The sequence below is a fragment of the Somniosus microcephalus genome, chromosome 5, assembly GCF_052327205.1.
Source record: "Somniosus microcephalus isolate GS21.2 chromosome 5, FLI_Smic_1.0, whole genome shotgun sequence".
In the NCBI taxonomy this organism is placed as follows: domain Eukaryota; kingdom Metazoa; phylum Chordata; class Chondrichthyes; order Squaliformes; family Somniosidae; genus Somniosus; species Somniosus microcephalus.
The window spans coordinates 76,598,119-76,625,960 of NC_140991.1; the positions used below are offsets into that span (position 1 = coordinate 76,598,119).

The following is a 27,842-nucleotide window of genomic DNA, read 5'->3' on the forward strand; positions in this document are numbered from 1 at the left end:
AGGGTCACAGAATCTCTGTTCCATGTTTTTTTTCCCCAGTTAAAAGTCAGCCCTTTCAAAACTAGGACAAAATTGCAAACTTCTAAGTTGCTTTAAAAATTGAATAATGTGTTGTATCTGTGAAAATGTATTGCATATACTAAATTATTTCTCATTTAATTTCATGGAGTGCTCTATAATTCACAAATTGCATTGGCTAATATAACTCTGCTGGCCCCGAGTAACACAATGGTTAGCTTAATTAATGGGAAGCCCTTGGGCAAGAAGCCTAAAGAAAAAATACAACTGAAAAAAAGTACAAACTATAAAATACAGAACTAAAACTACACATGGAAACAACCAAGGACTCAAATGTTTTCTATAATTACAATTATTACCATAACAAAAATCAGGTTTAACTCTAAGTGAATGGTTTAATTTGGTCTGTCAGCAACTTTGTGCATCAGTATTCACAGAACATTAGGTCGTCTTTGCCTACACTCCTCACCTTGCTCTTGGGAGTAAATATTTCTAATGCACAGGCCCCAGTGTAAACCCTTATGTTTTTGCTGGTGAGTTACTTTTTCAGGAGCAGTAACACAGAATATACAAATATACTCAGGATTTATTTTATTTCCACATTAGATTACTTTTGCTGGTGTTAAAGCAGGAGATAAATCCATAAATGTTTCAATGGCGAGCAGAGCAGGAGATGTTCCTTTAGGATAGAGTTTTTCGGTGAATTCAGCAGCATAGGTATCTCATCAAATCTGTCCTTCACTTCCCTCAGCGTCCTAGGATGCATCCCATCCGGTCCTGGTGATTTATCTACTTTAAGTACAGCCAGCCTTTCTAGTACTTAGCCTTTATCAATTTTTATCCCATCCAGTATCCCCTTTAACTCCTCCTTCACTATGTCTATGTCTTCCTTGAAGACAGATGTAAAGTACTCATTTAGTACCTTAGCCATACCCTCTGCCTCCATGCGTAGGTCTCCTTTTTGCTCCCTAATTGGCTCCACCCCTCCTCTTACTACCCGTTTACTATTTATATGCCTATAGAAGACTTTTGGATTACCTTTTATGTTAGCTGCCATTCTATTCTCATACCCTCTCTTTGCCCCTCTTATTTCCTTTTTCACTTCTCCTCTGAATTTTCTATATTTAGCCTGATTCTCAGATGTATTCTCGACTAGTTGTAATATCTCAAAGTTTGCAGACGACACAAAGCTGGGTGGGCGTGTGTGCTGTGAGGAGGATGCCGAGAAACTCCAGGATGATTTGGACAGATTGGGTGATTGGGCAGATGTATGGCAGATGCAGTATAATGTGGATAAATGCGAGGTTATCCACTTTGGTGGCAAAAACAGGAAGGCAGATTATTATCTGAACGGCAATAGATTGGGAGAAGGGGAAGTGCAAAGAGACCTGGGTGTCCTTGTGCACCAGTCGCTGAAGGTAAGCATGCAGGTGCAGCAGGCGGTTAAGAAGGGCAATGGTATCTTGGCCTTCGTAGCGAGAGGATTCGAGCACAGGAATAAGGATGTCTTGCTGCAGTTGTACAGGGCCTTGGTGAGACCACACCTTGAGTATTGTGTGCAGTTCTGGTTGCCTTATCTGTGGAAGGATGTTCTTGCCATGGAGGGAGTGCAGCGAAGATTCACCAGACTGATACCTGGGATGGCAGGAATGACGTATGAGGAGAGATTGGGTCGATTGGGCTTATACTCGCTGGAGTTTAGAAGAATGAGAGGGGATCTCATTGAAACTTATAAAATTCAAACGGGACTACACAGACTAGATGCAGGAAGGATGTTCCCGATGGCGGGGGAGTCCAGAACCAGGGGTCACAGTCTAAGGATAAGGGGTAAGCCATTTAGGCCTGAGATGAGGAGGAATTTCTTCACCCAGAGAGTGGTGAACCTGTGGAATTCTCTACCACAGAAGGCAGTTGAGGCCAATTCATTAAATATATTCAAGGAGACTATGAAGGTATGAGAGCGGAATTGAGTAGAGTGGATTGGGAAAATAGATTAAAGGGTAAGACGATACATGATCAGTGGTGTACATTTAAGGAGTTATTTTACAACTTCCAAAAAATATATATTCCACTGAGAAGAAAAGGGTGTAAAAGAAAAGACAGCCATCCGTGGCTATGTAAAGAAACTAAGGATAGTATTCGACTAAAAACAAGGGCATATAAGGTAGCCAAATCTAGTGGGAGCATAGAGGATTGGGAAAACTTTAAAAGACAGCAAAAAATAACAAAAAGATTGATTAAGAAAGGGAAGATAGATTATGAAAGTAAATTAGCAAAAAATATAAAAACAGATAGTAAGAGTTTTTATAGTTATATAAAAAGAAAAAGGGTGGCTAAAGTAAATGTTGGTGCCTTAGAGGATGAGACCGGGAAATTAATGGTGGGAAATATGGAGATGGCAAAAACACTGAATGAATATTTTGTATCAGTCTTTACAGTAGAAGACACTAAGAATATCCCAACACTGGACAAACAGGGGGCTAAAGGGGGGGAGGAGCTAAACACGATCAAAATCACTAAGGAAGTGGTACTCGGTAAAATAATGGGACTCAAGGCGGATAAATCACCTGGACTTGATGGCTTACATCCTAGGGTCTTGAGGGAAGTGGCGGTAGGGATTGTGGATGCATTGGTAATAATTTTCCAAAACTCCCTGGACTCGGCAAAGGTCCCGGCAGACTGGAAAACTGCTAATGTAACACCGTTATTTAAAAAGGGCAGTAGACAGAAGGCTGGAAACTATAGACCGGTTAGCCTAACATCTGTGGTAGGTAAAGTTTTGGAGTCCATTATTAAGGAGACAGTAACAGGACATTTGGATAATCATAATTTAATAGGACAAAGTCAGCATGGTTTTATGAAGGGGAAGTCATGTTTGACAAATTTGCTGGAGTTCTTTGAGGAAGTAACATATAGGGTGGATAAAGGGGAACCAGTGGACGTAGTGTATTTAGACTTCCAAAAGGCATTTGACAAGGTGCCACACAAAAGATTATTGCTTAAGATAAAAAATCACGGGATTGGGGGTAATATTCTGGCATGGATAGAGGATTGGCTATCTAACAGAAGGCAGAGAGTTGGGATAAATGGTTCATTCTCAGACTGGCAATCAGTAACTAGTGGTGTTCCGCAGGGGTCAGTGCTGGGTCCCCAACTCTTTACAATCTATATTAACGATTTGGAGGAGGGGGCCAAGTGTAACATATCAAAGTTTGCAGATGATACTAAGATGGGAGGGAAAGTAGTGAGTGAGGAGGACATAAAAAACCTGCAAGGGGACATAGACAGGCTAAGTAAGTGGGCAGAGATTTGGCAGATGGAATACAATACTGGAAAGTGTGAGGTTATGCACTTTGGCAGGAAAAATCGTAGAGCAAGCTATTATCTTAATGGCAAGAAACTGGAAAGTACTGAAGTACAAAGGGATCTGGGGGTCCTGGTGCACGAAACTCAAAAGGTTAGTATGCAGGTGCAGCAAGTGATTAAGAAGGCCAATGGAATGTTGGCTTTCATTGCTAGGGGGATAGAATATAAAAATAGGGAGGTATTGCTTCAGTTGTACAAGGTATTGGTGAGACCGCACCTGGAATACTGCATACAGTTTTGGTGTCCATACTTAAGAAAGGACATACTTGCTCTCGAGTCAGTACAAAGAAGGTTCACTCGGTTAATCCCGGGGATGAGGGTATGGACATATGAGGAGAGGTTGAGTAGATTGGGACTCTACTCATTGGAGTTCAGAAGAATGAGAGGCGATCTTATTGAAACATATAAGATTGTGAAGGGGTTGGATCGGGTGGATGCGGGGAGGATGCTCCCGATGATGGGTGAAACTAGAACTAGGGGGCATAGTCTTAGAATAAGGGGCTGCTCTTTCAAAACTGAGATGAGGAGGAACTACTTCACTCAGAGGGTGGTAGGTCCATGGAATATGCTGCCCCAAAAAGCTGTAGAAGCTACATCATTACATAAATTTAAAACAGAAATAGAGAGTTTCCTAGAAGTAAAGGGAATTAAGGGTTATGGGGAGCGGGCAGGAATTTGGACATGAGTCTAGGTTCGGATCGGACATGGCCCTGTGGGTAGCGGAGCGGGCCCAGGGGCCGTGTAGCCTGATCCTGCTCCTATTTCGTCTGTCTAATTCTGTTAGATTCAGGAGATGGTTCTGTGATAGTGGATTGGCGGTTAGGATCAGATCAGCCATGATCTTATTGAATGGCGGAGCAGGCTCGAGGGGCCGATTGGCCTACTCCTGCTCCTATTTCTTATGTTCTTATGTTCTAAGAAGGAGTTAGATATATTTCTTAAGGCTAAAGGGATCAAGGGATATGGGGAGAAGGCAGGGCCGTGGCACTGAGTTTGGATGATCAGCCATGATCTCATTGAATGGCGGAGCAGGCTCGAGGGGCCGAATGGCCTACTCCTGCTCCTATCTTCTATGTTTCTTTGACCTGACATCTGTCATACGTGCTCTTTTTCTGCTTCATCTTACTCCATCTCTTTAGTCATCCAGGAAGCTCTGACATTAGTTGCCCTACCTTTCCCCCTAGTGGGAATGTACCTCGACTGTACCGGACTATTTCCTTTCAAGGCCACTGGACGTCCCAAAGTGTTTTACAGCCAATGAAGTGCATTTTAACGTGTAGTTACTGTTGTAATGTAGGAATCACAGCAGCCAATTTATGCACAGCAAGCTCCCACAAACAGCAATGTGATAATGACCAGATAATCAGTTTTTTAGTGACGTTACTTGAGGATTAAATATTGGCTGGGGCACCGGTGAGAACTCCCCTGCTCTTGTTCGAAATAGTGGCGTAGGATTTTTTTTTACATCCACCGAAGAGAGCAGACAGGGCCTAGGTTTAACGTCTCATCTGAAAGATGGCACCTCTGACAGTGCAGCACTTCCTCAGTACTGCACTGGATCATCAGCCTAGATTTTTGCACTCAAGTCTCTGGTGTGGGACTTGGACCCACAACCATCTGATTCAGGAGGCAAGGGTGCTACCAACTGAGCCACAGCTGACAAAGGAAGTGAATTCTGTATTATCTGATGTAGGGACCATTGCATCTTTGATTCCAGCATAAGTCCCAGGACTGGCCTGCTACCTGAACCCCCCCGAAAGTCCGGTGGGGTCAGTGGCAGAGGTTTCCTCATTAGAATATCAATGTCAGGCATTGGCCAGAAGAGGGCAGCAACTACGGCACTGGCCAGCTGCTCATCATCCCGCCAGCAGCACCAGCCTGGAAGAAAGCAAAGGCAGACCCGCATTAGTCCCTATATAAGGGGCCAAAAAAAAAAATTGTCTGAAAATTTGTCCAAGTCCCTGGCCTAGACCCCATTTCTGTCTGTTGAGAGGCAGGGAGTATTCCTTTTCTTACTCCGTATTGGCCACTTGGCTGCCTGCAGATCTGAGATCAGGAAAGAAGCAACTCCTGGCCTGGAAGCCCACTCTGCTCTGGCACACGTTACCTTGCTTAGGTTGGGTGGAGGTTCCACCTCAAACAAGGCCCATGGGGAAACTGGCAGAGAAGGCTGGGATCTTGTGTATCCAGATACCAGCCTAATTCCTGCATCTCCCACTGATTTGCAGTGAGAGTGCATTGGAAAGCCCATGGAAATCTGGGACCATAGCATGTGTACATGTTACTTATCTGGACTTCAGCAAGGAACAGTCTGTAAGGAGAATGTGCCTCAACAGAGATACATTTTCAGGTACGGATTAGCTCCAAGAACCAGATCTGAAACCAAGGATCTGTATCCATAAATAAGTGAAAATGGCAATCGCATAACTTCATCACCACTTTGTCCTTCCAGATATCAACATTTGTAGGATCAACAAAGTATACAGTTCAGCACGACATCCATCAGGTTCAACAGCAATATGCAGCACCAGCTGGAGGGGCAGTCCCAATTTTACCAGTCATGTGCCATTGCTTGTACTGATCACCATTTGTGAACCTCTAGGCACTACCCTCCTCTTTATGAGCAGAAAGGGGCCTTTATAGGGTCAGTAGCATTTGTTCCATCAAAGCTCAGATGCTATGTGACCACAGGCAAAAATTATGCAAGTTAAAGCTTACTTTCTGGGGAGTTTATCAAGGACTCCCGAACTGGTTGATGGGGAATGCAATGTTGAGATATGGATTAGCTGCTTCAAACATGGCTGATGACAATGCCGTGAAATCCCCACAAGAAACGGTCTACACGGCTAATGTTTATGGCATGGAAATATAATAGAATGTATTTTTGGTCTCCTAAAATGTTTGCAGTATTTGGGTAGCTTTGGTGACACATTGCAGAATGAATCAAAATAATTTGGCAGAATAATTGCAGAACATTGGCTAACTGTGCAGAATTATCACTGAAGGAGGCACGTGCATGCTTACTGAAGAGCTACAGCATGGTAGGCTCCTGAACTAGGATGAGGAGAAATTCCCAGCCACACATAAAAGGTTAGCGATTAACAAACTTCAAAATGTTGTACAAAGTTCAACATTGGCATTTATCAGTGCAATGCTTTTAACGTGATGAATCACTGTGCTGTTTCCTTATGCTATGTGTACTGGCGCACCACGTTCTTTCTCAACTCCTAAATGCTGGCCTATTGGAACATAGCAAAGTACAAGATCAGGAAAGGCTCTGCAGTCCATTTGTAGCTCCTACATTCACCATCCTCAGTGTGCACCTTCCCTCTACTAGGCTTGAGCCTGTGTCCATTGTTTATAGAGTTTATGGCAATCTCGAACATTTCATGGAAGTAGGGGTGGATAATTTCCAACAGGTCTTCTGAGAACCAGCTTACAGATCTGCTGGCTGCCTACCTCCATGTATTACAGACTTGGGTAGTCCTACCTCTGTGCCAGGAACAGCCTGTCCTATTGCAGCTACAAGGTCCTGCATGCTTTGGGATTGCCATACTTTCCAATTATTTGGCCAGAAGCAGATCTTGCCAAGAGGTTTGCAGTGACTTGACAGCAACCTTCTTGTAGCTGAGCTTCTGCACACTTGCCACAATGGAGGACAAAGTCCTAGCTGCAGCCACTGATCTTTACAAGCACAGACTGTTGAACTCAGAATTGTTCCTTGATGGTTTGTGAAACTCAACACACTGATATCAACAGCAGGAATATTCCTGAGAGATGCTCCAACTGTGCTCACTGTATTCACACCGGAGGTCGCCACTGCAGCTGGCACTGATGTTGCTTCTCAAGGGCAGTCTGCAGAACAGACTTTTGCTGCTGACACTGGGTTGCAGAATCTGCAGCTCTAATGAGCCAAGTGACTTGTTGCAGTTCATGCTTGTGATGGACTCTCTATTTCACCTGTGGCCTGGTGAGGTTGGCCTAGAAATTGGGTATAGCCCCGCTTGAGGCGCTAGAACTGGCGGTGCGCTAAGTTTATAGCCAGACGAAACTTATCGCTGCCTGGCGAGATATTGGGTTGCATCGCCCCCAAAGGGGATTGAGGCGCTAATTCAGCCGTTGCACAGTGCTCCTAAGGCGCAAAAGTTCAGGCGCTACTCAATATCGACGCGGACGGGCGCAGCGCAGGTGATCTCAATTACGGGAAACCACAAGACTTCCAGGCGCCGGCCGGCTCTTAAAGGGGTGGGTCAGTCAGCCTGAGCTTCAACACCCAACGCCCTGTAGGCCTCAGAATCGGCGCTCGCCCTTCTCTGGCGTTAGAAACTTGTTGAGCATGGAGAAGGTTAGACAGAGAGCAGAGCGCTTCAGCACTGAGGCTCTGGACCAGTTGGTGGCTGCAGTTGAGCGCCGTCGAGATGTCCTGTATCCAGACAATGGCAAGAGGCCGAATCAGAAGGCTTACCGACGATCTTGGAGGGAGGTTGCTGTGAGGGTCAACTCCAGCAGCATGGCGACCAGGACCCCTGTTCAGTGCAGGAAGAAATTCAACGACCTCACACGGATCGTTAGGGTGACTGATGGTTTACCAAACTTATGATTCCCTCCATCTGCAGCTGACTTCGGGCACCCTGTTGCAATGATGCCCCAATGGCCATCTGCCAGCAAGCACCCATGGCCCTTTCTGGCCACACACATGGACAGATGTCTCAAGGCCTCATGTAAGGGCTCTTGCACCATGGGGGGCATGAGATTATCTCTCAAGGCATCATGTAACAGAGCTTCCCCTTCTTTCCCCTGCAGTCCAAGCTGGCGACGATCCGAAAGGAGCAGCATCGAACCGGTGGCGGACCTCCACAAGTGGTCACTCTCACGGATCTGGAGGAAAGAGTGCACCAGATTCTTGGAGGACGTCTGTCTGGTCCTGTGACCACTGCATCTGCCGACCCCATTTCCGACAGCGAGGGTAAGACTCTCACCTTTTTCACCTGTTGCCTTCCACTTGGTCCCCCCGCCAGCATGCATCCTCAGTGTGCAGCCATGTCAGAGCCATGCCTTTCAGCAAACCTGTCCTTTTGCTAAAGTCACTCTTCCACCTCCCTACTTTCAGATGAATCAGCACCAACTCGGGCTCAACGCACTGAAGCTGCCAGTGCCAGTGCCACCGGAGGCGAGGAGCAGGAGGACTCCGGACCAGCCGTTGCAGAATCCGGGGAGCGGACACATCTACAGACTGGGGATAGTAATCCCCTGGAGGGGAGTGGGGGGGGGCTCTGAGGATGAACCAGTTGCCGGACCAAGCGGCATGCAGCAACGCAAGGGGGATAGGCAAGTTCGGCCACCGTCTCCCCGGAGGGCAAGGCAGGTAGTCATGACTGCTGCACAGAGTGCAGATGAGGTGCGTCGCCTGGCTGAAATGAGCAAACAGGCCCGGGTCAGACACACGGAGCTGATGGCTGCAGTGGAGAAGATGCCTGAGTCAATAGATTCATTGGCTAAGAGTATGTTGGACTTCGGGGCAACAATGGAGAGGGCTCTCCAGGGCTTTGGGGCAACAATGGAGAGGACTCTCCAGGTCTTCGGGGAAACAATGGACAGGTCTATCCAGGTCTTCAGGGAAACAATGGACAGGACTATCCAGGGCTTCAGCCCAACAATGGAGAGGACTGTCCACGGCTTTGAGTCGGCTATGGAAAGGACTGTTCAGGGCTTCGGACAATCCCTGGAAAGGTCTGTCCAGGGCTTGTCCGAGGCAGTGGAGCGGTCGGCACCTGCCTTGTCCGAAGCAATGGGAAGAACTGTCCAGGCCTTCTCCGAAGCACTGGCACCTGGCACACAGGTCCTCACTGTTGCCACGCAGTCACTTGCTGGGCTCCTCCACACCCAGATTGAGGCAACGCGATCCCTCACTGCAGCCACCCTCTCTGCATCAGTTAGGATCACCCCGGGCCCTTCCAGTCCCATACAAGGCCAGGAATCAGTGGAGCATGCGATTGTGGCGGATGAGCCAAGCCGCTCCCCTCAGATAGCCAGTGTGTCATCCGACCATGGTGCAGGTGTCCTCTCTCGGCAGGAGACCATTGTACATGCCAGCGCTGGGACGTCTGCATTGCAGCTGCCACCACCTGCAGGGCACACTGCTTCCAGCCATGGTCACATCAAGCATCCTGCGTCCGCACCCTCCAAGCCCAGAGGTCGGCCAGGCCGTACCTCAGGGGCTTCTGCGCTTCCACACAGTGAGCAGGCATCCCCCAGCCTTGAGCCCGCCACTGGGGTCCAATTACGTAGGAGCAGCAGGGAGGAAAGGGGCCGGGCGCGAAAGAGAAGTCGTTCTCCCTCAAGGGGCCAGTTGTAGAGGGAGGTGCTGAGACGTTTCTTTGTCTAAATTCAAGGACACCCTCACCTGTTGTTATATTTGCAGAAGGTTTGTTGAGTTTTGCGGCTTTGCCGAAGAGTTCACAGTTATTTAGTAACTTATGGTTTCTGTTGACATTACGTTGTTTTGCTGTAATGAAAGACTTTTGTGCCAATAAACAGAAGTTTCAATGTGGCATGGTGCACGTGACTACTTTCAGTGATGCTGGCATTCAGAGGCCGTCAAACATCCAAAGTGCGCATGAGTTAAGACTCTCATCATTCTGCCACAGGGGTCTCGAAACGAGTCCTGATGAGCCTCTGACGTATGGCCCTTCCACTTTCAGCAGCCCTTCCATCTTCCTCCTCCTCCTCCTCCTGCTCTTCCTCCTCCACCTCCTCATCCTCCTCCTCCGCCCGCTCTTCCTCCTCCTCATCCTCCTCCGCCTGCTCTTCCTCCTCCTCCTCATCCTCCTCCTCAGCCTGCTCTGCTGGTCGTTGAGGGACAGCTGGAATTGGCTGGGTGCGTCGATTCGCCAAGTTGTGGCGCATGCAGCAGACGACGACGATGTGTCCCACTTGCTGCGGCGAGTACTGCAGGGATCCCCCCGAATGTTCCAGACATCGGAAACGCTTTTTGAGAACACCAATAGTGTGCTGTTTACTGTGCCTGGTCGCCTGATGGCCGCTGCTGATCAGCTCTTCTGCTGGGGTGTCGGCCACACGGAGTGTTGTCATCAGCCATGGCCAGAGAGGATAGCCCTTGTCCCCAGTAAGCCAGCCTCGTCTTCGAGCCAGCCCCTCAAAAAGGTTACAAACTGAGGTCAACCGCAGGATAAAGGCATCGTGGCTGCACCCTGGGAAATGCGCGGTGACTGCCATGATGATTTGGCGGTGGTCACAGACCAGCTGCATGTTGAGGGAGTGGAGCCCCTTGCGGTTGCGGAAGTCCTAAGGATGATGGCATGGCACCCTCAAAGCCACGTGTGTGCTGTCAGTCGCCCCCTGCACCATGGGGAAGTCCGCAATAGAAGAGATACCCTGCGCGCGCTCCGCCTGCTTGTGCAGGGTCAGAGGCAAGGTCATGAATTGACGCCTTCGCCTATAAAGGGCATCTGTAACTTGCCGGATGCAACAGTGGACTGCAACCTGAGCGACAGTCGCAATGTCCCCAATGGCTGACTGAAAGGATCCGTTGGCATAAAAATTGAGGCCATCAGTCAATTTAGCGATCACGGACAGAGAGGTTCTGCACCGTTCACGCGGCTGCAGATCCTGACCAAGCAGGTGGCACAGATCAGTAACAATGTCCCTCCAGAATCGGAGACTTCGCAAACACTGCTCCTCCGACATGTCAAGGCTTGTCACCTGCTGCCTAAAGACCCTCGCAGCATCCCGTCGGATTGGCCGACCTCCATTGCCCCTCCTCCTTCTGGCCAATCCCGGCCCCCTCGCCCGCCGTCTCTCTGCCCCTTCACAGTGTTGGGCGATGAGGCCGTCACCCTACAAAGAAGCTCCCATTCAGATGCCAGTTGGTCAAAAGGCTTTTAGGTGTAGTGCTGCAAGTGCTTCGGACAGGTTTGAAGGTCCCAAGTACTGTAAAGCTAAATTCCCAAAACTCCGCTCCACAGTAGCTCGCCAACTCTATCCAGCAGCGATCGCAATGAGCAGGCCAAGTGGCTGAGGATTCTGCACTAGAGCTGTCCCCTTTAAATAGCGCCCCCCTACTCCGAGAAGGGCCTGCTAGCCCTCCCTCGAACTGTCACTAATAGCGCTGGGCGTTAAGGCTCCGGGCGCCACCCAATATGCGCTCAGGCGCTCCTAGAAGGCATTGCACACTGAAATGACGTCATGATCTGCTTGCGCTCGCGGGCGCGCGCAAACACTTAGCGCAGGCGCAAAATGTATAGTCAATATCTGAGTTGTCGCTATTTTCATAGCGACCGCCCCAACATAGGGTATCGCCCCAATTCTAGGTCTCTTTAGGCGCTCAGCGCCGGCGCTACCAACTGAATTTCTAGGCCGTTGAATCACAAAACAACTTGGCAGGGCTCAAAAGGATGCTGTAACTCCACACAGCAACACCAAACCTTTCTTCAGCTACCACCCTTCCTCATCCGGTGTTAGCTCCTTAAATTCACTGATGCTCGAGTCTGGGCTGGTGCCTCTATCAAGTGGCGTGGTTCACGCAGAAAACGGAGGTGACCAAGATGGTCCCATAGTCGTGTTTCCTTCTCCACAAACTTCAAATGCCTTCTGTGTAGTTGGTAAGAGATTTTTTTTTGGGCTGTGTGTCATCAATTCTGGCATGGTGCAGGCAGTTTTCTTCTAGAAAACCGTACCCAACAATGTATCCATCACACAAAATGGCAAACACCTTGCTAGTTGAAGATAAAAAAGAGAGCAGGTACTTCCATTTAGTCAGCTCTTCCTGTGCATAAGGATAGTTAGTAAACAATCTTCCTCAGCTGCTAATAAAGGTCTTCTCTCTCTAGACCATTTTAACATTTCATAAACATATTTATTATCCCTTTTTTGTAATTTACATCCAGGAGTTACTGAATAAATTTGGGATAACAGTACTCTGAAGTAAAATTATTCAGGCAAAGACACCTGTAATCTGCTGTAAATTTAGCACGTAGTAACAACTGTTCCTCATTTTAGGTAAAGAAAAAGTCTTTTAGTTGTTAATTCTGTCTGCAAGTGCCTGCCAAGACCCTAAAATGTAGTCAACATGGCTAGTGGAGCTAGATCAGTATCTCTAATTATTATAACTATAAACATACAAAGTTCAGTGTACCTACCATGATTTTTTCATACTGAAAAGATCGTTGGCCAGATTTTGCTGTAACAGGGAATCTAACAGTGTCTGCCGTTAGTTAGGCTTGCCCCTGCACCCTTCAGCTCAAAGCATTTTTACCCATTAAGTTGCTGAAAGTACGAGCTGATAATGGCAGAGCGAGGGAAACCGGGCATCTGGGACCTGAGTGAACAGGGCAACCAACAGGGTATCTCCTTAACCAATGAGACTGAAGGATTCAGAAATAAACAGCGGAAGGAGGAAGAAGGAAGTGTAAATTAGAGAGGGTGAATTCAATGTGAAATCAGGTACAGAAAGAGAAATAAAGAGGGAAAGAAAGACTGGATTAAAAAAAGAGAAAAAAAGACACCGATAGGAAAAGTTAAAAAATTAAAATTAAACTTGACACTTTTAAAATCTCCAACAATTAATACCTGAAGGAATGAAATGCCACACTTGTAATAGTTAATTTTCAGTGCCAGAGAGGTTGATTGGCAGACATTAACAATTATCACATCGTAAAAAGGGTACGTGCACTTGAAATGACAAGACTGAACTTTCTATGGAGAGTTTAGTCCATATCTACCGCACAAATACAGCAACTTCACACTATTCAATGCATGTCAATGGTGAGGCAGAGAGGGAAATGGTGTTTTCGCGAAGCGAATGGCAGAGCAGCGCAACTAGAGCAGCAACTTTTGGATATTGCCATTTAAACACGCATTTGCTCCTCACCCGAAATTGCTGTACCATTTACACATAAATAACAGCGAGCGCCATTAGCCTCGCCATTATCTTGACAGCAAAATCTGGCCCCATTGTTTGTGAAAAACAGATACCTCAAATAAAGTGGCTATTGTTTTCTTTTTATGAACATTTGTTTGTCAAACCCGAGTTGATTAAAAATATATAATTTGCTAATATTTATAGAATGCAATATAAGACATTACAAACATTATTTATTTGAGTCACAGTTACAAATAGATCCAGTTTAATGATGTAAGCAAATAATTCATTACTATATGTAATGGCACAACAAAAGCAGACTTTTGCAGTGGGGATTGGCAGTGCAATTAAGCAAATTGGTTGCAAGAGAAACATATACATAATAACCACTTAATGGTCTGTATCCAAAACATCAACACATCTTTTTTTTCAGATGCCGATAGACTTCTTGTGCGGGCTATGCATTTTCTCCTTTTATTTCAGATTTCCAGCATTTGCAGTTTTGTTTTTCATTTTATCCACAAAGTCATTTATTTTCTTTGACTCTCCCCCACTGGCTGACAACCACTTTTGTGTTAGATTCATTTCCAAATAGGTACAAAATATCCAAATGTACATGACCATCAAACCATTAACCAGCAAATGACTCAGTTCACAGATTATATCTTAAAATAACATAGCATGCAAAACAGCAAAGCTGAAACACAAGCACCAACACGACAGAACTTAAACACAACCATAAAATAAAGATTGTTTTTCTTTTTCTCAAATTAATGCAAAGTTTATACAAACTACTGAACATGCCAATACAATACTAATAGTCCTGTTGCCCAGTTGCTAGGTAGCAGGGAATGTCCCAGAGGCATAATTAGCATTCTTCTTGAAAGTTTATATATATATATAGCCCCTTGCGCATGCTTTAGAGCGGATCGAATCTGAATGACCACAAATCAAATTCATATATCACAATGATACGGTTCTATCGTTATACTCCTTTATCAAGAAAGAAACTTGTTCATACTGACTGAGTTGACGATTTCCATGCTAATTATGCAATTGGCAGGACCAACATATAATATAGACTTACCGATTTCTGCTTCTGTTTAGCTATAGAAGCATTGAAGAAAAAACAAAGAATAACAGAGCATGCATGTTATTGACTTTTCACAGGACGCAAACAAATACAAGACTTGTTGAGTGATATACTGCTGGTTAGCACGTGCGACAGACTGGAGCTTAGGAAGAACGGTTACCTTCTTAAAGAAGGGCATTCTTTTCTCTTTAGACTGGGGAGACGTTACACTGTTTACACTGGTTATAGGGGAGCGGTGGTTTGCTGGGGAATCATTGTCTTCTGCATCTAAGCCACTGGCATCTAAATCAATAGCTACATAGGCAGATAGGTCCAGGGTATCAGGTAGAGGGGAAGGAAGGAAAACAGGAGTTGAATGAATGGGAATAATCCAAAAAATAAATGTACAGCGGCAAATATAAAGCAAAATGTAACAATGTACAAACTGTAAAAAACGAACACAAAGACAACATATTTATGTATGCCAAATATAAACAAAGACAAACAGAAAAATGTGGCTCATTAAAATATGCCTTAAATACCAGAGAACTTTTAACTGCCCCCCCCCCCCCAAAAAAGTAAATAAATTCTCTGATGAAAGAACATTGTTCACTTTCACTTTAATCACTACAATAGCAAACTCACTTCAGTGTTCACTTGCGGCCATCAAATTGAAACTCTATTGGCAGATTTGTTGACAGTGACATGGTTCAAGTGAGAGACTTTCATTACCACCCAATGCCTTTACCCCATCAGTGTCAGATACCGAGAGTACAGATCGTTCAGTCTCCAGAAACATTTTGCTCCAGCACTTGGCCACTGGTTTTCCCAAGGGTGTTTAGGTGGTGACCGACTACCGTACCTCATCTACCAACTTACAAATCTCCCATTACCAATAATTCAAGCAGAAAATACAGGCCTGAGGCAGACTCCCACTATCTAATTATATTTTACATATATTTTATATAATAAAAATAATTACATTAATCTGTAAATTTATTCATTCAATTCTTTTCCAATTTATTTGGCTTGTTACTATGCTCTTCTGTTTCCCTTCTCTCGAGGCCTCAATTCATGCAGTAAGTAACTGCGCTCCTTCAGTTTCCCTTCACGTGTAAGCTGGGACAGTGAGTACTGCCAGGCGGTGTGATCATGGTTCTCTAATAGGCAGGGTCTTAAGCTACGCCAGGCTTCCTGGGGAGGCAGGATGCAACATTTTAGGGCAATTTCACAAGCATCATTTCATGCATCCTCCAGTAGCTGGTTACAAAACAGTGATGGCAGAGGCAGAAGACGCCAGCCTGCACTACTGACCGACTGTGGACCAGTGTGGCATAGAAGATCAAACAAATGAGAAAAAATATCAAAATAAGGGGAAGAAATATTCAGTCAATAGACCATGACTAGAAAAAGACCCACCAAATTTACATTTAATTACAACAAAGAAAAATGCAAGCAAAAATATTATAATGATGAAGTAGTGGGAGGAGTTTAATGAGAATCTAATCTAATTCTGTTCCAATTCTATCTGCTCACACCCACCTGAAGAACTAGTTCTTATTACCATATTCAGTTGCAATTTAATCTTCAGGAAACAAAGTCAAGCCAAGCACTTGTACATCAGTGCATCCAATTACCCAACCCGAAGGTGAACTGTCCTTACGACACACAGCTCACATTTCCGCTTCGGGTTGCAAACATCAAACTTACCATACAAATTATTCAGTTTCATCATATGCAGTAATCCTACACCTAGCAATGCTCGAATCAATATAGGGTCCTCCATATTTTATCAAGATACCAATTGTACTACAGATACGATTCCTGTTAAAATCTGTAGTTCAAATGACAACCCTGTAAAATATGGTGATCCCTACAGAGATTAAAAATCACTGCCTTCAACGTGATTTGCAATGCCCAATAGAACGCAATGTTGGAACGTGAATGCTTCTCTTCATCCTGGGCACCAGAGACTTCCAAGATTCTATAGTCACCTTCCCCATTTTGCTGTTTGTCACAGGTGGCTGCAGCTGAAGTCTTTTGGACCAGTTACTTAACTCAACATCTCTGCCCCATTTTGATAAATCTCTTGGTGTGCTCCCAGGTGTGTGTATTGTGGATGAAAAATAATTAATTATACAAAAAATGTGATCAATAAGAAAGCTCTGGTGTGCCCACGTTTTTACTCTCCCTGGTTCCTAATGTTTTTTCAATAAAATTCAATTCATTATAGAATTAAAAAAGGTCTCTTTTCATCATCAGTTCTTGCCTTTCTGTGTATGTACAGAACTAAAATAAAATGGTAAGAGCTGAACTGACTATTTGATTAGGAACAATACTGACGATTTAAGGATGCTTAAATGTGCTATGGTTCCTATGTTATTGTGTCCATGGCAACTTCAATCTTTGAAACATATTTGGTCAGGGTTGAATAATATAGTCTATTATATTTATATTATTATGGAATTTATCCAACTCAGTTTTGTTGGAGTCTGTTCCTGTTGTTATTCATCTCCTCCAGGGGATTCAATTAATTGGGGAGCATCTGACAGTGCACATGGCACCTGGTCTGTTGTGGGAAGCTTGCTCAAGGGACGGAGGAGCTTTTCTATGTTCTCATATATATAATTTCTTGTCAGCTGCAAGTGTTTCTACTGTCAATTAGTGCCCAGATGGATGATTTACTCAACAACTTTGCACAGGTTTATCATCGGAACAGCTTCATAAAGGGCGATTGGGTAATGCAGGGCACTAGGACACCAGCCTGCTGGGTAGTGCACACATGGGTGTTAGATAATGACCAGATTGGTCCCAGCTGTGATGCCCTTCATGATTTACACATTCACACGTGCATAGCCACTTGGGAGAGGTACTATACATTGGTCTTCAAAAAATACTACAAAAGTGGTTCAGGAAAAGGGGAAAATTTGTAAAATTGAAAAAGTAGCATCATCCTCACCCAAACAAATAAGCTTCACATCGCATCAGAGTGAAGCCCATTGCCATGTTCAGGTTGATAAATTTGGTTTTACGTGATCTATTTATGTCTATATAATTTATTGTAGTTCTTTAATGTATAGATTTTCTTCATAGTCAACATTAAAATGTGTGGAGCGAGAGGAGGGCATGGGGAGAGAGAGAGAGAGAGAGAGAGAGAGAATGAGAGAGGGGGGAGGGACACAGAAGGGGGACACGGAGAGAGAGAGGGAGGGACTCGGAGAGAGAGAGAGAGAGGGAGGGACGTGGAGAGAGAGAGAGAGAGAGAGAGAGAGAGAGAGAGGAGGAGGCGGAGAGAGAGAGAGAGAGAGAGAGGAGGAGGCGGAGAGTGAGCGAGAGAGGGAGGGGGGGACGCGGAGAGGGAGGGGGGGACGCGGAGAGGGAGGGGGGGACGCGGAGAGGGAGGGGGGGACGCGGAGAGGGAGGGGGGGACGCGGAGAGGGAGGGGGGGACGCGGAGAGGGAGGGGGGGACGCGGAGAGGGGGGGACGCGGAGAGGGAGGGGGGGACGCGGAGAGGGAGGGGGGGACGCGGAGAGGGGGGGGGACGCGGAGAGGGGGGGGGACGCGGAGAGGGGGGGACGCGGAGAGGGAGGGGGGGACGCGGAGAGGGAGGGGGGGACGCGGAGAGGGAGGGGGGGACGCGGAGAGGGAGGGGGGGACGCGGAGAGGGAGGGGGGGACGCGGAGAGGGAGGGGGGGACGCGGAGAGGGAGGGGGGGACGCGGAGAGGGAGGGGGGGACGCGGAGAGGGAGGGGGGGACGCGGAGAGGGAGGGGGGGACGCGGAGAGGGAGGGGGGGACGCGGAGTGGGAGGGGGGGACGCGGAGTGGGGGGGGGGACGCGGAGAGGGAGGGGGGACGCGGAGAGGGAGGGGGGACGCGGAGAGGGAGGGGGGGACGCGGAGAGGGAGGGGGGGACGCGGAGAGGGAGGGGGGGACGCGGAGAGGGAGGGGGGGACGCGGAGAGGGAGGGGGGGACGCGGAGAGGGAGGGGGGGACGCGGAGAGGGGGGGGGGACGCGGAGAGGGGGACGCGGAGAGGGGGACGCGGAGGGGGGTACGCGGAGAGGGAGGGGGGGACGCGGAGAGGGGACGCGGAGAGGGAGGGGGGGACGCGGAGAGGGAGGGGGGGGACGCGGAGAGGGAGGGGGGGACGCGGAGAGGGAGGGGGGGACGCGGAGAGGAGGGGGGACGCGGAGAGGGAGGGGGGACGCGGAGAGGGAGGGGGGGACGCGGAGAGGGAGGGGGGGACGCGGAGAGGGAGGGGGGACGCGGAGAGGGAGGGGGGGACGCGGAGAGGGAGGGGGGGACGCGGAGAGGGAGGGGGGGACGCGGAGAGGGAGGGGGGGGACGCGGAGAGGGAGGGGGGGACGCGGAGAGGGAGGGGGGGACGCTGAGAGGGAGGGGGGGACGCGGAGAGGAGGGGGGACGCGGAGAGGGGGGGACGCGGAGAGGGGGGGACGCGGAGGGGGGGACGCGGAGAGGGGGGGGACGCGGAGGGGGGGACGCGGAGAGGGGGGGGACGCGGAGGGGGGGGGACGCGGAGAGAGGGGGGACGCGGAGAGGGGGGGGACGCGGAGAGGGAGGGGGGGACGCGGAGAGGGAGGGGGGACGCGGAGAGGGGGTGACGCGGAGAGGGAGGGGGGGACGCGGAGAGGGGGTGACGCGGAGAGGGGGGACGCGGAGAGGGGGGGACGCGGAGAGGGGGGGGACGCGGAGAGGGAGGGGGGACGCGGAGAGGGAGGGGGGGACGCGGAGAGGGAGGGGGGACGCGGAGAGGGAGGGGGGACGCGGAGAGGGAGGGGGGACGCGGAGAGGGAGGGGGGACGCGGAGAGGGAGGGGGGGACGCGGAGAGGGAGGGGGACGCGGAGAGGGAGGGGGGGACGCGGAGAGGAGGGGGGCCGCGGAGAGGGAGGGGGGGCCGCGGAGAGGGAGGGGGGGCCGCGGAGAGGGAGGGGGGGCCGCGGAGAGGGAGGGGGGGCCGCGGAGAGGGAGGGGGGGGCCGCGGAGAGGGAGGGGGGGGACGCGGAGAGGGAGGGGGGGACGCGGAGAGGGAGGGGGGGCCGCGGAGAGGGAGGGGGGGCCGCGGAGAGGGAGGGGGGGCCGCGGAGAGGGAGGGGGGGACGCGGAGAGGGAGGGGGGGACGCGGAGAGGGAGGGGGGGACGCGGAGAGGGGGGGACGCGGAGGGGGGACGCGGAGGGGGGACGCGGAGAGGGGGGGACGCGGAGGGGGGGACGCGGAGAGGGGGACGCGGAGAGGGGGGGGACGCGGAGAGAGGGGGGGACGCGGAGAGGGAGGGGGGGACGCGGAGAGGGAGGGGGGACGCGGAGAGGGGGTGACGCGGAGAGGGAGGGGGGGACGCGGAGAGGGGGTGACGCGGAGAGGGGGGGACGCGGAGAGGGGGGGACGCGGAGAGGGGGGGACGCGGAGAGGGGGGGACGCGGAGAGGGGGGGACGCGGAGAGGGAGGGGGGGACGCGGAGAGGGGGGGGGACGCGGAGAGGGAGGGGGGGACGCGGAGAGGGAGGGGGGGACGCGGAGAGGGAGGGGGGGACGCGGAGAGGGAGGGGGGACGCGGAGAGGGAGGGGGGACGCGGAGAGGGAGGGGGGACGCGGAGAGGGAGGGGGGGACGCGGAGAGGGAGGGGGGGACGCGGAGAGGGAGGGGGGGACGCGGAGAGGGAGGGGGGGACGCGGAGAGGGAGGGGGGGACGCGGAGAGGGAGGGGGGGACGCGGAGAGGGAGGGGGGGACGCGGAGAGGGAGGGGGGGACGCGGAGAGGGGGGGGACGCGGAGAGGGGGGGGACGCGGAGAGGGGGGGGACGCGGAGAGGGAGGGGGGGACGCGGAGAGGGGGGGACGCGGAGAGGGAGGGGGGGGACGCGGAGAGGGAGGGGGGACGCGGAGAGGGAGGGGGGACGCGGAGAGGAGGGGGGGACGCGGAGAGGGAGGGGGGGACGCGGAGAGGGAGGGGGGGACGCGGAGAGGGAGGGGGGGACGCGGAGAGGGAGGGGGGACGCGGAGAGGGAGGGGGGGACGCGGAGAGGGAGGGGGGACGCGGAGAGGGAGGGGGGGGACGCGGAGAGGGAGGGGGGGACGCGGAGAGGAGGGGGGGACGCGGAGAGGGAGGGGGGGACGCGGAGAGGGGGGGGGGACGCGAGAGGGGGGGGGGACGCGGAGAGGGAGGGGGGGGACGCGGAGAGGGAGGGGGGACGCGGAGAGGGAGGGGGGGACGCGGAGAGGGAGGGGGGGGACGCGGAGAGGGGGGGACGCGGAGAGGGGGGGGACGCGGAGAGGGGGGGGACGCGGAGAGGGGGGGGGACGCGGAGAGGGAGGGGGGACGCGGAGAGGGAGGGGGGGACGCGGAGAGGGAGGGGGGGACGCGGAGAGGGAGGGGGGACGCGGAGAGGGAGGGGGGGACGCGGAGAGGGAGGGGGGGACGCGGAGAGGGAGGGGGGGACGCGGAGAGGGAGGGGGGGACGCGGAGAGGGAGGGGGGACGCGGAGAGGGAGGGGGGGACGCGGAGAGGGAGGGGGGGACGCGGAGAGGGAGGGGGGGACGCGGAGAGGGAGGGGGGGACGCGGAGAGGGAGGGGGGGACGCGGAGAGGGAGGGGGGGACGCGGAGAGGGAGGGGGGGACGCGGAGAGGGAGGGGGGGACGCGGAGAGGGAGGGGGGACGCGGAGAGGGAGGGGGGGACGCGGAGAGGGAGGGGGGACGCGGAGAGGGAGGGGGGGACGCGGAGAGGGAGGGGGGGACGCGGAGAGGGAGGGGGGGACGCGGAGAGGGAGGGGGGGACGCGGAGAGGAGGGGACGCGGAGAGGGAGGGGGGACGCGGAGAGGGAGGGGGGACGCGGAGAGGGAGGGGGGGACGCGGAGAGGGAGGGGGGGACGCGGAGAGGGAGGGGGGGACGCGGAGAGGGAGGGGGGGACGCGGAGAGGGAGGGGGGGACGCGGAGAGGGAGGGGGGACGCGGAGAGGGAGGGGGGGACGCGGAGAGGGAGGGGGGGACGCGGAGAGGGAGGGGGGGACGCGGAGAGGGAGGGGGGGACGCGGAGAGGGAGGGGGGGACGCGGAGAGGGAGGGGGGGACGCGGAGAGGGAGGGGGGGACGCGAGAGGGAGGGGGGGACGCGGAGAGGGAGGGGGGGACGCGGAGAGGGAGGGGGGGGACGCGGAGAGGGGAGGGGGGACGCGGAGAGGGAGGGGGGACGCGGAGAGGGAGGGGGGACGCGGAGAGGGAGGGGGGACGCGGAGAGGGAGGGGGACGCGGAGAGGGAGGGGGGACGCGGAGAGGGAGGGGGGACGCGGAGAGGGAGGGGGGACGCGGAGAGGGAGGGGGGACGCGGAGAGGGAGGGGGGACGCGGAGAGGGAGGGGGACGCGGAGAGGGAGGGGGGACGCGGAGAGGGAGGGGGGACGCGGAGAGGGAGGGGGACGCGGAGAGGGAGGGGGGACGCGGAGAGGGAGGGGGGACGCGGAGAGGGAGGGGGGACGCGGAGAGGGAGGGGGGACGCGGAGAGGGAGGGGGGACGCGGAGAGGGAGGGGGGACGCGGAGAGGGAGGGGGGACGCGGAGAGGGAGGGGGACGCGGAGAGGGAGGGGACGCGGAGAGGGAGGGGGACGCGGAGAGGGAGGGGGGACGCGGAGAGGGAGGGGGGACGCGGAGAGGGAGGGGGGACGCGGAGAGGGAGGGGGGGACGCGGAGAGGGAGGGGGGGACGCGGAGAGGGAGGGGGGACGCGGAGAGGGAGGGGGACGCGGAGAGGGAGGGGGGGACGCGGAGAGGGAGGGGGGGACGCGGAGAGGGAGGGGGGGACGCGGAGAGGGAGGGGGGGACGCGGAGAGGGAGGGGTGACGCGGAGCGGGAGAGAGGGAGAGAGGGAGAGAGAGAGAGAGAGGACCGCGGGGTGGGGCCGCGGGGAGGGAGGGGGGGCCGCGGGGAGGAGAGAGGGGGGGGCCGCGCGGAGCGAGAGGGGGGGGCCGCGCGGAGCGAGAGGGGGGGTGCGGAGCGAGAGGGGGGCGCGGAGCGAGGGAGAGAGAGAGAGAGAGAGAGAGAGAGAGAGAGATGGGAGGAGGTGGAGAGAGAGCACGAGGGGAACGCGGAGAGAGAGAGAGAGAGAGGGGGATGCGGAGGGAGAGAGAGTCGCGGAGAGAGAGAGAGAGAGAGAGAGAGAGAGAGGACGCGGAGAGAGAGAGGGGAGGCGGAGAGAGAGAGGACGCGGAGAGAGAGAGAGAGAGAACGAGAGAGGGGGGAGGGACGCGGAGAGAGAGAGAGAGAGAGAGAGAGAGAGAGAGAGAGAGAGAAAGAGAGGGGAGGAGGTGGAGAGAGAGCGGTGGAGAGAGCGCGAGGGGGACGCGGAGAGAGAGAGAGAGAGAGAGAGAGAGAGAGAGAGAGAGAGAGAGGGGGGATGCCGAGGGATAGAGAGGGGGTCGCGGAGAGAGAGAGAGAGAGAGAGAGAGAGAGAGAGAGAGCGAGCGCGAGAGAGAGGGAGGGAGGGGGGGACGCGCAAAAAGAGAGAGAGAGAGATAGAGTGGGAGGACAGAGAGAGAGAGAGAGAGAGGACGTAGAGAGAGAGAGGGAGAATGTCGAGAGAGAGAGAGGGAGGATGCGGAGAGAGAGAGAGAGGGAGGGAGGACGCGGAGAGAGAGAGGGGGGACGCAGAGAGAGAGAGAGAGGGACGCGGATGGAGAGAGAGGGGGTCGCGGAGAGAGAGAGTGAGGGGGACGCGGGGAGAGAGAGCGCGAGAGAGGGGCGGGACGTGGAGAGAGAGAGAGAGAGAGAGAGAGGGAGAGAGGGAGGAGAGGACACGGAGCGAGAGAGAGAGAGAATGTGGAGAGAGAGGGAGGACGCGGAGAGAGAGAGAGAGAGAGAGGGAGGTGGCGGAGAGAGAGAGAGAGAGAGAGAGAGAGAGAGAGGAGGCAGAGAGAGAGGAGGCAGAGAGAGAGGAGGCAGAGAGAGAGGAGGCAGAGAGAGAGGAGGCAGAGAGAGAGGACGCAGAGAGAGAGGACGCAGAGAGAGGACGCAGAGAGAGAGGACGCAGAGAGAGAGGACGCAGAGAGAGAGGACGCAGAGAGAGAGGACGCAGAGAGAGAGGACGCAGAGAGAGAGGACGCAGAGAGAGAGGACGCAGAGAGAGAGGACGCAGAGAGAGAGGACGCAGAGAGAGAGAGACGCAGAGAGAGAGAGACGCAGAGAGAGAGAGAGACGCAGAGAGAGAGAGACGCAGAGAGAGAGAGACGCAGAGAGAGAGAGACGCAGAGAGAGAGAGACGCAGAGAGAGAGAGACGCAGAGAGAGAGGAGGCAGAGAGATAGGACGCAGAGAGAGACGCAGAGAGAGAGACGCAGAGAGACGCACAGAGAGACGCACAGAGAGAGACGCACAGAGAGAGACGCACAGAGAGAGACGCACAGAGAGAGACGCACAGAGAGAGAGAGACGCAGAGAGAGAGAGACGCAGAGAGAGACGCAGAGAGAGACGCAGAGAGAGAGACGCAGAGAGAGACGCAGAGAGAGAGAGATGCAGAGAGAGACGCAGAGAGAGAGAGACGCAGAGAGAGACGCAGAGAGAGAGAGACGCAGAGAGAGAGAGACGCAGAGAGAGACGCAGAGAGAGAGAGACGCAGAGAGAGAGAGACGCAGAGAGAGAGAGACGCAGAGAGAGAGAGACGCAGAGACGCAGAGAGAGAGAGACGCAGAGAGAGAGACGCAGAGAGAGAGACGCAGAGAGACGCAGAGAGAGAGACGCAGAGAGAGAGACGCAGAGAGAGAGAGAGACGCAGAGAGAGAGAGAGAGAGACGCAGAGAGAGAGAGAGAGACGCAGAGAGAGAGGACGCAGAGAGAGAGAGAGACGCAGAGAGAGGGAGAGAGAGAGAGGATGCAGAGAGAGAGGATGCAGAGAGAGGGGGATGCGGAGAGAGAGAGAGAGAGAGAGAGAGGACGCAGAGAGGACAAGCTAAGCCAAACAACCCCAGATTTCAAGGAATTGGATGATCTGTCAAAATTGAGATTAGTCCTAGGAGAAGGAGACAGACCATACCTTGGGGCCAAATATGTAACAACATGTCACAACCTGAGGACTGTTTAAAATTAAGACTGTTTAAAATTAATATTGAACGTACCAAATGAAGTACAAAGACTGTTTAAAATTAATATTGTTTAAAAGTAATATTGTATATACCCAACAAATGTCAAATCGATTGACACCTACAGAATGTTGGAAAACTGTACCTTTTTGCTATGTAAGCTTTGGCAATATGGTTCTCTGTAAACTTTCATGCCAATAAAGCATTTTAATTGGAATTGGAATTGGAATTGGGAGGACGCAGAGAGAGAGGGAGGACGCAGAGAGAGAGGGAGGACGCAGAGAGAGAGGGAGGACGCAGAGAGAGAGGGAGGACGCAGCGAGAGAGGGAGGACGCAGCGAGAGAGGGAGGACGCAGCGAGAGAGGGAGGACGCAGCGAGAGAGGGAGGACGCAGCGAGAGAGGGAGGACGCAGCGAGAGAGGGAGGACGCAGAGAGGGAGGACGCAGAGAGAGAGGGAGGACGCGGAGAGAGAGGGACGTGGAGAGAGAGGGACGTGGAGAGAGAGAAAGAGAGGGGAGAGAGAGAGAGAGAGAGAGAGAGAGAGAGAGTGGGGGGTGCTTGGAGAGAGAGAGAGAGAGAGATAGATAGATAGTGGGGGTGCTTGGAGAGAGAGAAAGGGAGAGATAGAGAGAAAGAGAGAAGTGCATGAAGAGTGTGAGTGAGAGCGAGGGAGAAAGAGGGAGAAGGGGCGTGGAGAGAGAGAGGGAGAGGGGGGATGCGGAGGGAGCGCGAGAGGGAGCGAGGGCCATGGAGAGAGACAGGGGGATCAGAGAGATACAGACACTGCTGTGCTACTGTAACAAGATGAGCTGGTTCAGTTATAAATGTCTTTCTGTAGATTCTAGAAATCCACTGATCAGCATAACTTATTTCTTATTTGTGGATTTTAGAATGAGTTATTTCTATCCATTTCATCAATTTTTTTTACAGCATAATTCTGCTATTTAAAAAAAAAAATCAGGATTTTATAAATTTGATCATTTTAAAATTGCATAAGTTCTAAATACAGGAGCGATGCATAGTTAGTTGGCTAGTCTTGGAGGAATCGGATGTCATCTTGAACTGGGTAAGGTCGCTGAGTTTTCACTCCCTCTGGCATTCCCAATAAGTGTCTCAACAGTATTATGAGCCAATGCTTCTCTTCACCTCCAGAAGATCAACAAACGGCCGTGCACTGGAGTTATAGGTCAGCAATCACGGATAGTCAGAGTGGATGGATTCGTAAAATGGACTCAATAAATGAAGAGGAGCAGAACTGATATGGAGGTAAAACAATATTGGTTCAAAGAAGAAGTTACTGCAATAACTAAATACTTTGCAGATTGATCCAGGATATGACTTAACAGATGGGCCACAAAAAAAGTACAAAATCCGAATAATTTAACAGTGACACACGACGGAAGCATCTTCCAGGCTCCTCTCAGCAGTTTCATTTTGTTCTGCACATCAGTCTGTTAATCATTCGCAGATAAATACAGACAGCTGAAATCATCATCCACAATGATAAACTTTAAGCTGCTCGGCCTCACAATCTTTTATTTTTACTTGAAAATAAGAAGCTCCTGAAAATTAATTTTGATGGCAGAAGGTTTGGAGTTAAGAATACAGTGCCCGTCTTGGTGGTGTGCAAGGTCACTCCGCTTTATGCCAAGACTCATAGATCATGGGGAAATTGAAAGTTTTCGTGTTGAGGGGTTTTCATTTCAGAATTGACGTGTAGTCGAAGCATAGGCATGATTAATCAACCACAAAAAAGTGATCATATTTTAGATCTTTAAATATAATCTGATCTCTCCTCCTCCCATCAACGTCAGTAGGCCAATAGACAGATTACATTTTCCTGGCTAGAAATATATCTTGTATAGCTTTGTATAAAACAATCTAGCATTGATAAATAGCAAAACATAGAGAAAGGAAAGCACTACCCACCCGTGACATTGGCCCAAGGAAGGCTACGTAGCAGATCTCAATCCTTCTCTCAGCCAACATCCATCCGGGCACATGCATCCACAGAGAAATGCACACAGACATACACATTCAAGCAGGAGTCACTGGATAGCAGCAGGAACCCGAGTCCAGAGGTACCAAGGCTAATGGGGGGAGCCACATAACACCGTTTGTTGAAAGACCAAGGTTTGGAAAGTTGGCCTGCCTAAATGTGCGTTTTTTTTCAATGCTGCTATTAATTTAAATACTAGTCAACCGAACAAAATTCAGGTAAATACAACTATGGGATTCCAACAACAACCAATCAATAAACTATATATTCTACAGGAAGAGAATTTGTTAACCTACTTACCAGATGAGGGAGGAGTAGATCGCCTGGAACTAGGTACCACATCACCTAAACTGGAAGAGGAATTTCCACCCGATTTACTAGAAGAGAGAGACTCAAATCAAACAGCTCATCTAAAAATGTTATATTGTAGTGAACTACACTAACTGAACTCATTCATCAACCAAAATATCTAACATCCATGCTTACCTTTATTTACATTAAAAGCTTTTGCCATTCCTTAGCCCATCTATCTAATTGGTTCCGATCTTTTTGAACACTGTTATCATCCTTAAATTTAGTACCATCAGTACACTTTATAATACTGACAATAGTCCCCACCAAATCATTTCTGAATGATGTGAGCAGCAGGGGACTCAGCAGAAGGTGCAAAAAACATTTACACGGATGATACCAGAACTGAGAGGTTATACCTATCAGGAAAGATCGACCAGGCTGAGGCTCTTTTCTCTAGAAAAGAGAAGACTGAGGGGTGACCTGATAGAGGCCTTTAAAATTATGAAAGAGTTTGATAGGGTAGACGTAAAGAAGAAGTTTCCACTTGCGAGGGAGAGCAGAACTAGGGGCCATAAATATAAGATAGTCACTAATAAATCCAATAAGGAATTCAGGAAACACTTCTTTACCCAGAGAGTGGCGAGAATGTGGAAGTCGCTACCACACGGAGCAGTTGAGGCAACTAGCATAGATGCATTTAGGGGAAACTGGATAAGCACATGAGGGAGAAAGCAATAGAAGTATATTTTGATAGGGTTAGTTGAGGAAGGGTGGGAGGAGGCTCGTGTGGAGCATAAACACCAGCATTGACCTGTTGGGCCAAATGGCCTGTTTCTGTGCTCTAAATATTACGTAATTTGCAACATTTCTGTTTCCACCACACTTGTGACATTTGGCATTCCCAGTTGGGCAGTTTTCCCTGCTGTCATCCACCTGTATTGCACTGGGCTTATTCCAATTCAACTTGTGCATGTCTTTTTTAATCTATGTGCTTGATTGCATCTAAAGATGCTCCAGCTTGTAATAGATCATCTACTTTAAGCAATGACGAGTTCTTATCATCATCCAAGTTGAATTATGCGAGAATATTCTTTGCTTCATCACCCATGCAGTAAACAAGTGTGTTTACTTGTC

The 27,842-nt window shown here is 51.7% G+C and overlaps 1 protein-coding gene across 7 annotated transcripts in view; it reads right to left on the minus strand.

Moving 5' to 3' along the window:
* The window catches only part of LOC147117127 (voltage-dependent L-type calcium channel subunit beta-2-like), a 269,572-nt gene that overhangs the window by 39,126 nt on the left and 202,604 nt on the right, over nt 1–27,842 (minus strand). For 5 of the 7 annotated variants that reach the window (XM_085987840.1, XM_085987838.1, XM_085987841.1 and 2 more), the window contains exons 5-6: nt 26,715–26,791; nt 14,518–14,651 (exon numbers count right to left, since the gene is read on the minus strand). In XM_085987840.1, the coding sequence (XP_085843966.1) occupies nt 14,518–14,651; nt 26,715–26,791 (211 nt within the window). Of the gene's footprint in view, nt 1–14,351; nt 14,372–14,517; nt 14,652–26,714; nt 26,792–27,842 lie in introns of all 7 variants that reach the window. The other 2 variants (XM_085987843.1, XM_085987844.1) reach the window with 1 other exon arrangement.